The 18,456-nt window shown below is 40.6% G+C and overlaps 1 protein-coding gene across 2 annotated transcripts in view; it reads left to right on the top strand.

Annotated features, from left to right (window-relative positions):
- Positions 1-18,456, top strand: part of AP2A2 (adaptor related protein complex 2 subunit alpha 2) — a 93,859-nt gene that overhangs the window by 62,187 nt on the left and 13,216 nt on the right. For both annotated transcript variants that reach the window (XM_088470981.1, XM_088470982.1), the window contains exons 10-14: positions 1,529-1,666; positions 1,847-2,029; positions 14,445-14,542; positions 15,509-15,740; positions 16,580-16,750. In XM_088470981.1, the coding sequence (XP_088327107.1) occupies positions 1,529-1,666; positions 1,847-2,029; positions 14,445-14,542; positions 15,509-15,740; positions 16,580-16,750 (822 nt within the window). The remainder of the gene's footprint in view (positions 1-1,528; positions 1,667-1,846; positions 2,030-14,444; positions 14,543-15,508; positions 15,741-16,579; positions 16,751-18,456) is intronic.

Below are 18,456 nucleotides of genomic sequence, written 5' to 3'. Positions count from 1 at the left end.
AAATATAACTTTTATTTATTAATAACATATCCTAATATCATTAGAGCAAATAAAGCAAAATATTAACAGCTGAACTAAAGTCAGAAATAGGAGAATCTTAAATGATTCCTTCAATAAATTAATATCTATTAAATGTTTATGTATGTCTGTATTTTATTGTGATAGCTTGTTAAGTTACAGGACTTTTTGTTGTGAATATCCCAGTTTCTTAAGCTTTATTGTTGTTTGGATTCTTTTCTGTCAGACTGAAATTAGTGTTTTGAAACTGTATCTTGTTTATACTTTGATACATTATTCACTTGTTATAATGTTGCAAGGATGGTTCTTTCTGTGACTGTATTTTGCGAGAGATTTTGAGTGATAACTGCAAAAAGATCTTGCATAGAACAGTGTCAGATGATTGGCCTGGGGTCTCGGGGCTGCATATTCTTAGCATGTCCCATTTGTCAACTATCTTAACCCAATTTGAAGACACTGGAAAAGCTAATTCATTAAACCTAATGTATTCTAACAATTTAAACTTGAATGCACTTTCCACTTAACACAGCCACTCTTAAATAGTTGGAAAGTCATGACCTTGGTAACCTGGTGCATAGCAAATATGAAATCCAGCGATGTCCCCTGTCTCTCAGTAATGCATCAATAAATAGGTTGTTGCGGATTTGCCCATTGACTAAAGCAGATGAACACCTGTGATTCTCCCTTACATATACAGATGGGTCCACATACATCTGTTCTCTGTCTCGTTACCCAACGTGTGAGTGCCGTGTGACTTGGAAGCACTAAGCGTCTATTTTCGTGAGACCTTTTTCCTTTTAAAATGCGTCTTATTCGCGAAGGGATGCACATAGGATGCAGAAGCAGCTCGTGCAGATTGAAGTGATATCCGGCATTCCTATTATATTCTGTGTGCGACTGCGGCTGTATCTGCGCGCAAAATACTACGTTAGCGGCTGTGACACTGTAACTTGGCGTTTTGCATGCAGATGCACCCACAGTTGCACACAGAGTAAAGGCATGCCGCATATCATTTTAATCAGCAGAAGCTGCTTGTGCATACTATTTGCATTACTTTGCAAATAAGACGCATTTTAAGAGAAAACATTGCGTGAAGTACTGTTTAACACGCAGAAGGCTAGGTGTATGAGGACACACCATTATTTTGTTTTGCATCCCCTGCCAAACTCAGCAGAGCCATGCGAGCCACTCTGGTCAGACAGATGCCTGGTTACCACCATGGGGTTACAGTTTGCACAATAAGGGAATAGTGAAGCGGTCCAACAGTTTCCATGGAATAGGCTTGACTATGAACCCACTCTGTAATTTACAGCCTCAAATCCCTCCCCCCCCCCCCCCCGATGAAGATTGGCCGTATCCTTTTATTAATATGAATATATTTCCCCTGTAGAGACACAAAACACCCAAAGCTTCTATATTGTTGTGCACTGCTAGCTGTACTCATTCATTATCATAGACCATACCAATGTCTTGCTGAGACTGATGATTACCTGTTATTTCTGCTCTACAGACAGAAAGGGACGTAAGCGTGCGACAGCGAGCCGTAGACCTGCTGTATGCCATGTGTGACCGCAGCAACGCTCAGCAGATCGTAGCAGAGATGCTGAACTACTTGGAGACTGCTGATTACTCCATTCGTGAGGAGATTGTAAGAACGCTTGTAGAATGTATATAATAATGTTCCCTTATATAGTACACGTTTAGTTGTTTATATGCTGTTCAAGTCCTTTACGTTTTGGTAGAACTCATTTGTAAAAAGAATAGGCTTTGTCCGTTTGCCGTAGATCTGCAGGAGAGAGGAAGGTGCTGAATGTGTTCCTTGTTGCAGGTGTTGAAGGTAGCAATCCTGGCAGAGAAGTATGCAGTTGATTACACATGGTATGTGGACACTATCCTCAATCTCATTCGTATAGCTGGGGACTACGTAAGTGAAGAAGTCTGGTATAGGGTGATCCAGATTGTCATCAACAGAGACGACGTTCAGGGATACGCAGCCAAGACTGTATTTGAGGTGAGAGAAGCATGTTGGCATGTACAAAAAAACTAATAATAATGAAAATAAATAAATAAATATATATATATATATATATATATATATATATATTAGGGATGTGCAGGCTCGGATAGGTTCGAGTTTGCACGTGGAGTTCGGATTTTTCCCTCCAAAAAAACGGAACTCAGAACGAGGCAAAACGTCATCTTACATGGACGAACATCATCATTCCTGGTCTTTTGTCCAGGAATGATGATGTTCGTCCATGTAAGATGACGTTTTGCCTCGTTCTGAGTTCCGTTTTTTTGGAGGGAAAAATCCGAACTCCACGTGCAAACTCGAACCTATCCGAGCCTGCACATCCCTAATATATATATATATATATATATATATATATATATATATATATATATATAATTAGAAAATCCAGAAAAAAGGCACTCGCCACTTGCTATGCAAAAACTAAATTCTTCTGTTTATTACATCATATATTCATGTGTCAGTCGACGTCCTCATATATTCATGTGTCGGTCCTTTCGAAGAGTGGATTTGGGAGCCGCAGTGGATTGTTGAGTTCCCTTAGACTGGCACCTGCCCTGCATTGAATTTCAATAACAGCGTGTGCTTATGAGACTGTTTGATAATAATAAACCCATGAGACATATGGGTTTCCACGTGGAACATTAATATCAATTTCCATCAATATGGATTTTCGATATTGTTTTTAGCACCTCAGTGAACGAGGAAATCTTTTTGCACTAATGGGGAATTTTTGGGGTTTTCTGTTGTATTGATTTCTCAGGGGAGCACCCCCACATGAGACAGCGGTATCTGAGAATACAATATTGATCTGTAATAGTGGGTTTAAGATTACATTGCTTGCTACTCACCTACTCTATTTACCATCCTCCATCCACCTGTGCTCGGGTATCCCTATTTTTCCCTTTCCTTTACAATTTAGAATCAACAGCTGAAAATGAACTATTATCTTTAGGACTATCTTTTGTCCCTACAGTGAAACACAACCATTTAACTGGTCTATAGACCACTATAAATTTGGACGTAAACTTAGGTTACGTGAGTTTTTTTCTGACGAGAGGGGCATTGTCACACAGTCCGCTTTTAGAGTACCGAGTGTATTCGATCCACAAACATCCAATTTGAGTATTAAAACTCCTACGAATGGTCGAACAGGAAATGGCGTCATATCATGATGTCAAGAGATATGATCTTACCAAACCTCAGAGACATGCTCTACAGACTTTCATACGTAATGATGAAATAGTAGTGAGACAGGCTGATAAAGGGGGTGCCGTCTTCATCCAAGATTGGTCATCGTACGATAGTGAGGTGTGCCGCCAATTGGATGACGACGATACCTATCATAGGGTGAGGTGTAATCCGATATACGACATCAAAAAACAGGTGGTTGATGTGATTAGCCAGGCGGTCCAACAGGTGGGTGGATGAGGGGATAGCCTCTTTCTTGAAGGTTGAATACCCCATCTGTCATATTATATATTTGTTACCCAAAGTGCACAAGACACTTGTTGACCCGCCTGGATGTCCCATCATCTCGGCACGTGGATCAGTATTGCAGCTGTTGGCAATGTTCATTGATGGCTTTTTATAGCCACATGTCACGGCAATGAGCAGTTACATCCGTGATACGACTGATTTTCTTGAAAAGACCTTGCCACTGGAAGGTTTAACAGGTGACGTGGCTGGCTACAATGGATGTTGCCTCACTATATACCGCGATACCCCATGATACTGGGTTGAAGGCTATGAAATCCACATTGATTATGGGTACACACAGTGGACCCCTTATCTCTTTTCTTTTGGAATTGGCTGAAATGGTATTGAGCAAAAATCACTTTACATACAGTGGAGAGTACTATGTACCGGTAGCGGTAACGGCAATGGGTTCCAACCTGGCGCTGTCCTACGCTAACCTGTATATGGACCACTATGAACGTAAACATCTGTTAAGTGTTTTTGGTGAGAAAATTAGATTTTACAACGTTATATAGACAACTTTTTTTGGTTTGGTGTGGTACACAGTCAGAATTTTATGTAATGGTCAACAGCCTCAATGCACTAGATAGTCCTATAAGGTTTTATGGCTTTGCTTCAAAAGGAGGCAATTACGTTTTTGGATGTTACTATCTTTTTTGAAAATAACCAATTGCATTCCACACTATACCGCAAAAGCACTGACCGTAACACGTTATTACATTCATCCAGTCATCATCCTACTCCATTGGAGGAGAGTCTCCCGATATCGCAATTTATGCGAGTACTCCGCAATAATACCAACATAATGAACACAGAGAGACAACTCTATGAGATGAGAGGACGGTTTCTCGAGAGGGGGTACACGCCTAAAATGATCAGCAGGTGTTTAGATAAAGCCCGACTCAGATATGCACAGGCTACCACCAAGACAGTACTTGACCTGACTCGTATGATACATACCTCAACGTATGACTTGTCTTCACAACAGACCAAAAAAGCTATACACAGGCACTGGGATTTAATATCCACAGATAAAGTTTTCGGCAAAGTGAGCAAGAAACCGCCGATGATGGCATACAGGAGGGGTCCCAGCCTGCGACAATTATTATTGAGACCCACGAAACATCCAGTGACACAATAGACTCACTGGCTATCGAGTTCCAAGTCTGAGTGTTTCAGATGTGCTAACTACATGACATGCAGGTCAATGATTGCTGGCCCAAGCTTTCCACATCCACACAGCGGCAAAAAGATACATATCTAACACAAGTTGCTGTGTACGATGGATCATGTGGTTTATAACTTGATCTGCCCTCGCGACTTGTACTACGTCGGTATGATGACCAGAGGGTTTCGAGAGGATGGCGAATCACAGATCGTCCATACGGATGGCATTCCAAACCCAGATCTTCGACAAACCCGTAGCAAAACATTTCCTTGAGACAAAACCTCAGCTGTCGTCGTTACGTTGCATGTTGATCGACCATATCCCCAAACCACCTAGAGGTGGCAATAGAGAATTGCTATTGAAAAAATGCGAGGCACGCTGGATCTTTAATCTGAACACGGTCACCCCCTGGGGACTGAACAAATACCTTCCATATAATCTATTTTTGCGGTGTTTATAGATTGATCTCGTTACATTACCTTCGTTTTTTAGTCATAGGCAGTGCTGGCAATATTATTTGTATGCTGTGATCACTGTTGAGTGGTTAATACCTCGATTAGTGTAAATTGTACTTATTAGCACGTTTGATTTTTTTAATCTATTTTCTAGTTCTGTATATTAATGTAAGATTTATGTTTTCACAGTTGTATATATATTTTTTTTTTGTTTTTAATGAGTATTGGGTATATTGCTCTCGAGCAATTGGTGATATCTACGATTCGTAGATTGGTGCATGAATAATATTATTTTGAGTAGCTTAATTGTCTACTTATTTGTTAGTTTAATTTCTTATTATATATAATAAATTTTTTTTGTGTGGTTTGTTTTTTATATATATATATTTTTTTTATATACGTATTTGTTTTATCTATTGAGCCTGTTTAATGTGCTCCCATTATGTCTATCTCGATATACCAGTTTCCAGTGACAGTAGCCGGTCCGGTTTTTTTAGATTTTACAATGTTAAGTGCATAGTTCATGTATACATGCTATCTTGTGACCTCAGATGTGACTTGCGTTCTATTAGTTGCAGCGCAAGCGGTTAACAGCTGATTGGGTAAAGTGCTGTGTTGATACTACACTGTCGCATTGACAGCCGCGTGTAAACACACGTGACTTCCGGGGACCATACGTTCCACTGTATGGAATGCATGGGACTTCCGGTTTTGCCATATTTAGCGATTCCCAGAGCCCCAATAAGTTTGAGAGCTCTGATTTTGTCTAGCGATTTAGGTGAGTGAGGGGACATTTGACCAGTGATTTTCACTGTTTGGTGAGTGCAATATTCTGGCTGCTATTGAGTGCAGTCAGTTACTTACAGTTTTGTGGCCAGGAAGCTCAGGTGTGTGGTATTGACAATCACAGGGGGTATATAAACAGGCTCATGGGAATAGGTGGTATGGTCCTTTGGTGGTAGCTGTACTGTCTTGGTTTGAGTCTTGATAAAGGTCCTGAGAGACCAAAACGTCGACCGACACATGAATATATGATGTAATAAACAGAAGAATTCCGTTTTTGCATACCAAGTGGTGAGTGCCTTTTTTCAGGATTTTCTATGTTTTGGGCCTCATACCTTTAAAGGAGCACCCCCTAATGTTATAAAGTCTGGTCCAGAGTGCAGTCCTTTCGAAGAGTGTATGTATGTGTGTGTATATATGTATGTGTAATATAAATATATTTATTATAATATAAAATTTATGACATTAGAATATGCTGTTCTTTGACTTTTGGAATAGTTGGACTATATTTTAGGAGACTTTTTTTTTTTTCTTTAACATTTTTATAATGTGTTTCTGCTTGTTTGTTGAGTGCCCACAGGACAGGGTGCCTTTCTTGGCAGCTTGTTACTGTAAATGAGGTCTTGTTTTCTTCCTTCTTAAATAATGTTGCTGCGGATAAATTCAGATGACGTTACTGGGCTGACTGAGAACCAGATTGGGCTGAGAAGCTCTTACTACTGGTCACTGCCGATTCGAGCAGTGGCCTACACTACTGCCACGCCATTGGGCGGATGAAACCGCAAAAGTCCTTTCCTGGTAAATGATGCATCTCTCCCTATTTGCCAGTAAAGGGAGCAAAACACAGGTCGGCTTCTGAAGTTATGATAGAGCCTGCATGGATTTCAGAACTCTGGGACTTCCTGGTGAGGAGAGGTAAGGAGGGCATCCTATGGAAAGGCGGCCCTACAATAGGCACAGAGCCAGGGCCGGACTGGCCATCTGGCAAATGCCAGAAGGGCCGATGCCAAGATGGGCCGGTCCGACTGCTGAGATGTGGCCGGGCATCTATAGTATGTGATAAAAATCCCTCACAAAATGGCTGGCGCCACATAGTGTAATGCAATGCAATGGCCAGAGGGAGAGAAGGGCTCTAGTGTCAGGAAATCAGTACATGCTTGGCTGGAGACGAAGCTATTGCTCTCCCTGGGTGCAGCACATCACAGATGCACACCCCCCAACGGGGGGCCCCCCATCCCCCGTGTGCCCCCCCCCGCGACCAAAAAAGTGCCCCCCTGCGATTGCAGGACCACCCACCACAGATCACAGCAGCATCAACCTGCAGGTAGGTGGTGGTGCTGGAACCCCCTTTCAGTTCTTAGTTGTGTGCATATGGAATATATATATATATATATATATGTGTGTATATGTGTATGTATGTGTGTGTGAAAATGTGTTCTCCCACCGGGGATGAAGAGCACTGCACGGCACTACATGTCTTTGAAAAAACGATCTTTATTGCCACGACGTTTCGGGGTCCGCAACCCCGTCCTCAGGTGAATATACAGACAAATGAACAAACACAAAATGCCTACCTTATATCCCTCACCATACTATGTGATTTGCTCCCACCATCCGTCCAGGCTCCGGACTCCAGCGTGCTTCCGGCGGGCGGCGACCGATGATGACGTCACCCGTCCTCGGGAAGATGGTTGCTAGGCAACACCAAGCTGGAACCCGGAACCCAGCGGCTGTAGGATAAAAATACAAAACACCATAAATACACTACTCCAAATAGTAAAGCCCAAGAGAATACAATAATAATAAATGTCAATTCAGCTATATAAAACCATATAATGATCTCAATTGTTAAATGGGCTAAACAGGGAGTACCTGAAAAAAATGGCTATGTAAAAAGGAGATAAACAGGGAGATCCAGAACAGCAAACAAAAAAATACATATACCCCATTTCATTGATCATAATAAAAATATCATAGATCACAATAAGGTATTATAGTTCACAATAAGGTATTCCAAGAGATACGTTCATTAAGTCCCCTAGGGGCTACTGTGTCAAGTTTGTAAATCCAAGAAGCCTCTCTGCGCAAGAGAGCTTTTGATCTATCTCCACCCCTGATCGATTCCGGAATATGGTCTATAATTTTGTATCTTAACGATGTAAGTTGATGGCCATGCTCCTTGAAGTGAACTGCTACTGGCTGTTCCATATTTTTGCCCGCTAAAGCTGCTTTTATAGCGGACCTATGGAGTGCCATCCTTTCTTTAAATTTGCGAGTGGTCATACCCACATAGTATTTCCCACAGGGACAAATGATAATATAAATGACAAAACGAGTGTCGCACGTAAGAACGTGTTGAATATGAAAAATTTTCCCTGTGTGTGGATGTTTAAAAGTTGTTCCATTAATAAGGTAATTGCAAGTCACGCAATTGGGGCATTTGTAACACCCATATATATAATTTGATTTCATATATTTCTCTTCAATTGTTTCTACTTGTTTTTTTGTTTTCATGTGTGTGTATATATATATATATATATATATATATATATATATATATATATGTATATGTATGTATATATGTATATGTATGTATATATATATATATATATTTATATATATATATTATAGATATTTTATGATATATATATATATTTTGTATTAAGTTGCTTTTGTTGGTTTTTTTCATTGTTTTGTAGGGGCACAACGCCTATATTGGTGGGTATTGTGCACTGTTGTATTTGTGTATGTTTTTTATGAATAGGTTCAGACTACAGGCTCCTTCACCATCATTTCTTATGACACTTTAGTTAGTAATATTGACTTGTGCCTTTTGTTTATACGTACATATTAATAGTACTGGCCACTTGTACATCTACCTACCTATGTGCTTACTCACTGTTAAAGCGATCAGCGCTTTGTAATTGGTTGGCTATGGCAACCTTGGTGTTTACACAATGTCAGCGCTACCTGATCTGTGGCACGCACAGCAGTCTCTACTTCCGTCCCTTTGCTGGAACGCAAGCCATCTCCTCACTCCGACTTGTACCTTTTGGACCACCGTAGTTAGCAAGATGGGAGTGTCTAATACCCACGGGCTGGCGCGCACTTCCGTATGTGCAGCGTCTTAAACCCCTAGTTTCTGTTAGTTTGTCACAGACACGGATGCTGACATATTGGTGTTTGGAAGCACCTTTGGATATTGGCCTTTTACAGTGTCAGGACGCACTGGTAAGCACTTCTTTCATATCTTTGCTGCGGTTCCAGATGTCTCATTGATCTGCTAGATTTTTGATTAATATGTATCTTAGATTGTTGCTTGTCCGTTTTGGACAAGTGCGTGTTCCACCTTAGGTTCGCAACTGTAATATACATAGTGTTTTGTTGCACTTTTCTTGTGTTGATATGCCATGCGCAGGTGCATGTATATTTGTATGTATTGATGTTGTGTGCAGGTACATGTATGTTTGTACATATTTACATTTTGTCACCAGGTGACCGTTGTTATTTGTTTGTATCCAGACCCTACAGAGTCATTTTTAGTGTTCAGCGTGATGGGTACTAAAATGCACATAGGTCAGTATTGTAGTTGTTGGCAATTCTATGTGCTAGCACATCCATACGGTTGTGCCTTAATATTTAATGGTTTATGGAGCCTGATAGACTATTTCTATATGTTTTTGTTTGTTTTCTTCACAGAAACTGTTATCACAAATGTTGGTCATGTGTAACAGATGATTTGATTGAAATATAATGTCCTGAGGAAGGTTCGACAGGAACTGAAACGTTGACATAAGGCATCTGTTAACTTGGATATACTACATATGTGGCATTAACCAGCCAAACAAAAATTATTTGATTTAAAGGATTGATTTTGGAGAGTGCCCTTGTTCATTGATAGTGAACAAACTCCTTGGATATTTTTGGATCATTTTTTGATTCTAGTGGCACCCCCCTGATGACATTCTCTATAGGTGTGAGTGCAGGGTAATAGGCACCTCAATTGTCTCCCATAGTTCTGACCCCCAACAGATATTGCAGGCATATTCTGTCCTCTGCCGCTGGGGAGGAGACATTTCCCTGTTCCTTCCCGGTGAAGGAAAAGGGAAATGTTTGTCAGTGGGCTGCAGCTGGGCATACACTGCCCAATTTGGCCAACATTTAACTTACAGAATATCGCAAGCTAGACGATCCGGCATGCCCGACCAATTGATATTTTACCCTCGGTCGTCCACACACACAGTACAATTATCAGCGCGATCTGCTGATAGTGTATGCCCAGCACAACACCTCACATGGACTAGAGTTGAAGCTAGAAAACTTTGCCATTACGTAGGTCTTAAAACCTTTACGTAGGTAAACTCTCTAGGAAACAAAAGTTCTGGTGATGGGTCGGAACTGGGGCCCAGGAGGATGGGCACAAAGTACCCATGTCTCTTTAGGGGCATCAGTGTTCTCCCCTGTCTTTTTTTGCGGGTGCACCACCCGGCACTTTGGGAGCCTGTAAGTGGAGACAGTTTCTGGGAGCTGTATAAAAAGGACCAGATCCAACAGACTTTGCAGATTTTTCATAATCAGACGACTGGGCCTCTACTAAGAAGAGAGAGAGCATAATATATAAAATGTTATTTCAAGTTTAAATCATTATAAGGTCAGGGTTTAAAACATTTTATTATTGCAAAGGCCCCCACCCGGTTACTACTTAATGCCACCAGGCTGGAAAAAATTTCTGGGGAGAACACTGGGCATGGGAGTACAGGAGAGGTGTAACCAATGTCTCCAATATGCAGCAACCACACACAACTCAACTCACACCTTCACAGCAGCTCACACTATAATCACGCTGTAAATGAGAGGGAGTTGCCATGCCCTCCCATGTAGTTATGCACTCCCACCATACCTGGGCCTGCCCATTGTCTTGTCAGCCCTGTTGGGACCACCCATTAGCAAGTGTCTAGTTTTAGCTCTGTGTGTAATGGCCATTATGGTGTATGGCATAATGTGTAAGGACAATTACGGTGTGTGGCATAATGTGCAAGGGACACTACTGTGCAGTGTAATGTGACTAAGGGGCACTACTGTGTGCTGTAATGTGACTAAGGGGCATTACTGTGTGCTGTAATGTGACTAAGGGGCATTACTGTGTGGCAAAATTTGAATTTTAGGTACTATTGTGTGGTCATGCCCTTTCCCACCAAGACTACACCCTGTTTTTTTTTTTTGGGTGTGGAGGGGGCACCAATGCTCTTTATGTACACAGAGCACCACAATGTGTAGTCATAGCTCTGCTTTGATGTGTACAGATGTGTGGTTTAGCACCCCTGCCCTAAAAATTCCTGCAGTAAACACTATCTAATCCTCTACAACTGCTTAGCTAGGGCTTGGTCAATAGGAAAAATGCCTAGCCTTTTCGTGGTGTGTGACTTACACCAATGAAGTACCACATATACTGTACCTAACAGAATCAGCCAAATACCAAATGTCTGACTATGACACATGTTTGAATCCCCTGCAGGAAGAGCTCTGTTGTGTGTATTTTAATACAGAGAATGATGTGTACTGGTATGTTGTTCTAATATGAATTATATTTGTAAGAGTATAGTCTAAGAAGTGGGAGGAGTCAGGAATAGTAAGGGGAGGAGTCTATGCCGGGAGCCAAATGCCGACACAAAGATGGACCTGTGTGGTGTTTTTAATTGTCGGGGCCTATTTTTAGTCCCAGTCCGGCCCTGCACAGGGCCATAAAAGGGTCATCCTGTTTAATAGTGAAGAAAGGAAATGTGTGATCCAGGCAAATCAGACAAGATGCTGCTTACTGCTGTGTGCGTTCCTGACAACGCTGTAATGTTACATTAGGTTTTCTGTCTGATTTATCAGTTCACTCTGTAGCCAATTCTTCTGCGCATTCTCAAAATGGCAACAATAGAAGGGGGCCAGATACTGTTGGTGGCACCAGACTGTGTCTGTGCACAATGATTGTTTTGGCCACTCAGGATGTCCTTTGGCACTTGAATTTGGAATGAATGGTTTTGAACCACTTGGCACTGTGAAAGTTTTGCCCATGGAAAACTATATTTCTCCTGGCTCTTACTGCTGGAGTGTGTCTGAGCTACGGACTCTGTATTAAAAATCCTACTATCTGATTTTTCTTTAGAACTGGAGTTGTGTCCAGACAGAAATCACCCTAAGTGGAAAAAATGATTTAGTGTTGCACTTAAATTAGAACACCATGATTCCGGCGCTGGATAGTTGGTAGAGGGATCTCTTCACTCATTTGATGCCATTTGGGAGTTAAAGCTATAGTACAGTACAGTTTAGCTAAACTGATGATCTTCTGGGCCTGTCAAAACAGATGATAGCCATATAGAACGGTTCTGTGATTCTGCAATTGTACATTGAGGTGGGGAAACATGTCCCTAACAATGTGAAGACACATTCTACCAGATCAGTGACTGGCAAATCATAGAGCACTGCCTGAGCACCAGGTCCTCTGCTGCATACATTTTACAAAATGTTTCAAGTTGAACATTATTGTGTTTAAAAGAAGCCTGTTTTGGCTGGAGGGTTCTGCACACTGCAGTATTTTGAGCATACCGAACCAAAGTGGAGGGAAGGGAAAACTGCAGTAATATACTTAATTAACTTCTTTTTTCTGCATCCTGATAAAAGTTAACCAAATGAATGTTTTCTGGGGTGGTGGAATTCTCTTAGTTTAGTATTTCTCTGGTTCAGTCCTGTGGTGCTTGGGTAGAATAATAAAGGAGTCACCTGCAGCATGGGGATATAAATAGGCTGGTAAAAATAAAGTATCTCTTCTTAATGCTCTCTGTAAAGGTTCTAAGGTTCGTAATGAGGTGCTTGGTTTTTATTGGGAAAAAAAAATCATTATTAGTAACACATTTTGTCACCATGTGGTGATACAAATTACTTGAGTGCTACAATTCATGATGCAATGCCTTACCAAAGAATGGGCCTCAGGCGTTCCTTTCAGATATCTTGGCCTGTTCACTGCACTTTACTTCATGGTGATCAGGGTGGCAAAGATGTCTGCTAGTAGATATCTACCTTGGGAATGATATAGTGTAGTATTCTGATAGATCTGAAAGATATTAGACGTCCTAGTGTTAATTCTAGCACCCTGCACCTGTTAAAACCTGTGCAGTTCCGCTTTCTCTCCTGGGGTGCCGCCCTCTGCTCTGGTGCGTCTAGCACACAAAATGCTGAATCTAAGCATTTTGTTGAATCAGCTGAGTGCTGCTAGAAGCACCAGAGCAGAGGGCGGCACCCCAGGCAGGATGGAGGAACTGCATGGCTGTGACAGGTGCAGGGTGCTAGAATGAAGACTAGCATTCTCTATAGCAGAACATGACGTATTCTTTGAAAGAAACCTGTTGTTGACCACAATCAAGGGCGCGTTGAACAGTTTTAGCACAAGTAATTTGCATCACCACCTGGTAACAAATGTGTAACGAACTAATTATTTTTTTACATAGAGACTAGACCATCCTCTGGAGTACCTGATGTCCAAATTTCACTTCAGTATGAGCCTTAGAATTCGCTATAAGTTTTGAGATTTTATTTTTAACTACATAAAATAGGGAAGATTATTCTTAATTGCTAAAGTTGTAAATAATGCGGGACATACACTATACAATTATCTGTCAGATATCTGTCCAATCTGGCTGGTTGGAATGAAAACCTGGTAATGTATGGGAGCAAATGACAATAGAAATTTGCTCCCAAATACTAGAAAACGGACTAGATTTTCATTCCCACCAGACAGATTTGACAGATATCTGACAGATAATTGTAGAGTGTATGCCCAGCATTAGGCTCTGATTTTGGAGAAGAAGGATAATGGCGGAAGAGTTCATTTACTTAAATAGACCACTGCATTGAATGCGCCGAGAGCAGTTTCGGCATTTGGCTGTTAAGTATAGATTCTAGTACTCTGGCTATCAGTCTATGGGGGCGGTTCAATTGGCCCTGTAAAGTAATCCCGGGTGAAGAAGGGTGATAGCCTCCGGCTATATCACCTGAGGCTATTCAATTAGAAACCCTTTTTCATCCGAGCCCCTTTTTAACACTCGTTAATAAGGGGCTTTCAATGCTTTTAGCAGGCATAAGCACATAGTCCCTGATAAGTTCATAGACCTATGCATTAACTGGATCTTTTCACCCATTAACACATGGTTATTGGTTTTTTTGGGGGGGTCTCATGAGACCTGTTAAGTGGGGCTAATTGAATTGCCCCAGGATGATTAATTAGCCCACGGTAAATTACCGCTGCTAATTGAATCTTCCCCTATGTTCTTGAACGTTAACTTCTGAACACTTGAGCACTGAAATTTTTTTTTTCATACAATAGGCACCTTTCCTACCAATGGGAATTTTAATTTGGTATTTGAAGTCCTGCAATAACTCACATTTCACTGTCTTTATCTTAGGGATGTCATTTTGTATACACAAATGTAGAGGTGAAGTTAAGTTCTTTTTGCTTGCCTTTCAGGCTCTCCAGGCTCCTGCTTGCCATGAAAATCTGGTGAAGGTTGGGGGTTATATCTTGGGCGAGTTTGGAAACCTTATTGCTGGTGACCCACGTTCTAGGTGTATATATACATTGATTGTTTATTTGTATCACAGACACGCTAGCTGTACCCTTGAAGTATACTTAACATAGTCACCTGTTCTCTATGCTAGTGACTGAACATGTATATTAGATGATGCTGGGTTTCTTGGGGGTAGAGTCTGACCACATGAATAGAGTCAAGGATGCACTTTAATAAAATCATTGTAACCTTAGTAGATTTTATTTTTCATTAATTTATTTATTATTTATCAGTTGCTCTGGCCAGTCATACACTACTAGGCAAGTCCCTCCTCAAGATAATTGGTGCCCACTTAGTTTTATTGCAACTTTAAAGCATCTTTAAGTCAACTTTCATTAGCAAATCCTAGAGGAAAGAAATGATCTGTTATAGCACTTCCATGTCAGTTTGATCTATACTATTCTCATTAGTCATAACCACAAACGTGTGTGTGTTTGTTTTTTTATACTCTAATGGTCCCAATTATCTTTTCACACAAAAGCCAGCATATTTTAATTCACGGGAGAATACAATGACGATGGGCACCACTTATGCTGGGCATACACTACAATTATCTGTCAGATATCTGTCCAATCTGGCTGGTTGGAATAAAAATCTGGTAATGTATGGGAGCAAATGACAATCGAACATTTGTTTACAAACACTGGAAAACAGTCAAAAATGGACATTCAGACAAATTGGTTAAATAAAACAAATGTAACCAATTTGAACAATTGTTTTTGTCTGTTTTCCAGTGTTTAAAGCCATATAATCGACTGTCATTTGCTCCCATACATTACCAGGTTTTCATTCCAACCAGCCAGACTAGACAGATATCTGACAGATAATTGTATAGTGCATGCCCAGCATTAGTAGCAGCAGTGTTTTAGCTACAGGACTAAAAAAATTATCAGTAAATGCCATTTGGTAATAAACTTTCAGTCTGATATGTATTAAAACTTTTTTTTTTTTTTTTTCTCTCCAGTCCCCTGATTCAGTTTAACCTCCTTCACTCCAAGTTCCACCTGTGCAGTGTCCCTACCAGGGCACTGCTCCTCTCAGCCTACATCAAGTTTATCAACCTGTTCCCCGAAATTAAACCCACTATCCAGGATGTGCTACGCAGCGACAGCCAGCTCAGGAATGCAGATGTGGAACTTCAACAAAGAGCAGTAGAGTATCTGCGGCTGAGCTCAATCGCCAGCAACGACATATTGGTATGTTCATGGAGAAGATCTTGGGTGATGCAATGTGGCATTACTTAGCAAAGCTATCCTAAATTTGGGGAAAAAAATAGGTTTACCAGGTGCCAACTATTAGTGTATTGAAAATATAGTCCTGAAAGCATTTTCAGGTTCTGCTACATTCTTTCATCACTTTACACTAGGGCACTGAGAGACCAAAGCCATCTTGGGCTTTGATCAGGGCTCAACAAATATTTCTACAGTCTAGGAGCCAGACAATCTTCCCCAACTAAAATATATGAAGACTTCTCTAAAGTACTAGTCATGCTTATTTAATGCCATTCAAACATTCCCATCTCTGGCACCCTATTCATAGCATGCCACACACAGCAGGACGTCTAATTTGTACCATGGTGTGCACAGCAGGGCCCCCAATTCATATCTTGCCACACATTACAAGGTAGAATAATAATAATATAATATTTTGTGTAATGATTTCTAAAATTAACCGGTAGCACATTTAGCAAAGCTGAGCTGCACAATTCTGCAGCGGGAGAATTAATGTCCGCATGCATTGGCTGAAGAGTGCACAAACCAATCCAAATTCAGCTCATTCAGCATGACGATTGCTACTTGCAATAGTCATGTACCATAGCTGCGTGACACTCTCTTGTCACTGACACATACAGCCCCGTATCCTAACTATTAAGGGTCAAACAATGGTGGTTAAAAACTAGTCGAGAAGACTAAACTGTTACTGGACCTTTGGGTCGGTATTTGTCGAACCCTGCCTTTGCCATTTTTTGCTTTCTAGAAAGTAATAAAGCTACACCATTCATCTGTGCACTTCTGTCTTTCTATGTTATTTGAAGGCTACTGTTTTGGAGGAGATGCCACCGTTCCCTGAGCGAGAGTCTTCCATCTTGGCCAAGCTGAAGAAGAAGAAAGGTCCTAGTACAGTCACTGACTTGGAAGACACAAAGAAGGAGAAGAACAGTTCAGATGTGAATGGGGGCACTGAGCCCGCCCCTGTTAGCGCAGTGGTATGTCTTTTGTTTTCAGTGCATGTAATCGCTATTTCAGTCACTGGCATTGGTATAGTAATGGACTTAACAGAATTATATAGCTTCAGTGTTTTCTGGAATATAGGCTATGTAAAATATTTGTAACCATTACGCTTTATGAAAAGACTAATATTACGGTATGCATGCAGATTCGAACTGCCGGTCATACCGGGAAGGACAGACCAGGAGTGTAAATTGTATATATCGAATTATATCATGTGACTGAACCTCAGCTTCTATGTGCAATGCGACCTAGTCCATTCTCTCTCTTGCCACCCATCCCATCTGGCAGCAGGCGCTAGTGCTCTGGAATCGGCCATCTTACAGCAACACCCTCGTATTACCAGATTCTTTCATTACCGCAGAAATGGAGCGATATACGGAATATGCATGTGTGCTTAAATACTAGTTGGAAAGGTGTTTGCCTTCTTTGGAGAAAGGAATGACTCTCACACTATATCATTTTATTTTATGTTCTTTTTTTGTCGAAAATTCTAAAATCTATATTCCCATTTTTTGATGAATATTTGCCTTAGTTGCTGGAAAAGTTAAGAAACTACTTTTTTAATCCGCCTCATTGAGTTTAATAGAGCTCCACTTCTAGTACCAAATTGATTATTTTAGGCCCACAACAAGCAGCTTGGACTACCTGGGTATCGCTATACTGAGCTTTCCCATTTAATTTCTGTTGCCGGCAATGCACTAATTAAGAGTAATTTGGTTTAATGTTGACCACATAAAGAGTTTGACATTCGACATTGCTATAAAAATTTGGTTCCTTATTGCCCTTACCTATAAATGCTGTATGCAGATTTCCCAGTTAGACATACTGGGTACTGATTCTTTGTCATGTCCTGTGTGCACAGCCTAATCTGAATTAGAGCATTTTGGCCTCCCTATCCTAGAGTAATGGAACATCTCTGTGTACATATGAGAGAAGGCTCTAATTCGCCTCTATTTAATAATACAGGATGTGACATCATTGATTTGTTAGAGGTCTTTGTTTACTCCTTGTGTAGATACTGAGTGGTTTCCGTCACGATCTCTATTTTAATAAAACTGGGTAATGTAGCAGTCTTCATTTATATATTACAGTATCATTATCTCTTTTTAGAATCTGGTGCCTGTTTTATTTCCAGCTTGTAACTAAAGCTTTAGTTGCTTTAAGATAACCACTCACTAGCACGTCATTTGTATTTAATTGCATCAGTGTTGAATATAACGTTCTGTTCCCCTGGTTTGACGTGTGCTCCTAGTTTTAATACCATTTTCTGTAATCCTCATGGCTGGTGCAGGTTTCCCATCTTATTCCATCAAATAACTATTTATCCAGAATAGAAAAAGTTTCCAGAGTTCAAAGCATTGTGCACATTATTAAGTGGCTTTAATGTTATGGTTCTCCTCTAATCATTAACTAATCTAATCATCGCCCAAACTATTGTGTCCCATCTTGTATTATATTGTATAGATACCTAAATTCCTAAATAAAAGCCACAAACCAAAAACACTTGTGTTGTATGGCAATTTAAATGGCTACTTTATTTAAAATTAAACCTGTTTGTTAAAAGTTTTGTGGTAACAAAAATTCAATATTTGGAACTTGCTGTAAGGTTCAGTCTGCTGGTTGTCCAGTTCCACTACCCTGAACCTATCCCTTGATGGCTTAAAGGCCCATACAACAGCGA

This window comes from Taudactylus pleione, unplaced genomic scaffold (genome assembly GCF_031769625.1).
Source record: "Taudactylus pleione unplaced genomic scaffold, aTauple2 ptg000109l, whole genome shotgun sequence".
Lineage (NCBI taxonomy): Eukaryota > Metazoa > Chordata > Amphibia > Anura > Myobatrachidae > Taudactylus > Taudactylus pleione.
Note: the sequence above shows the minus strand (reverse complement) of the source record. Positions and strands in the feature narration are given on the sequence as shown.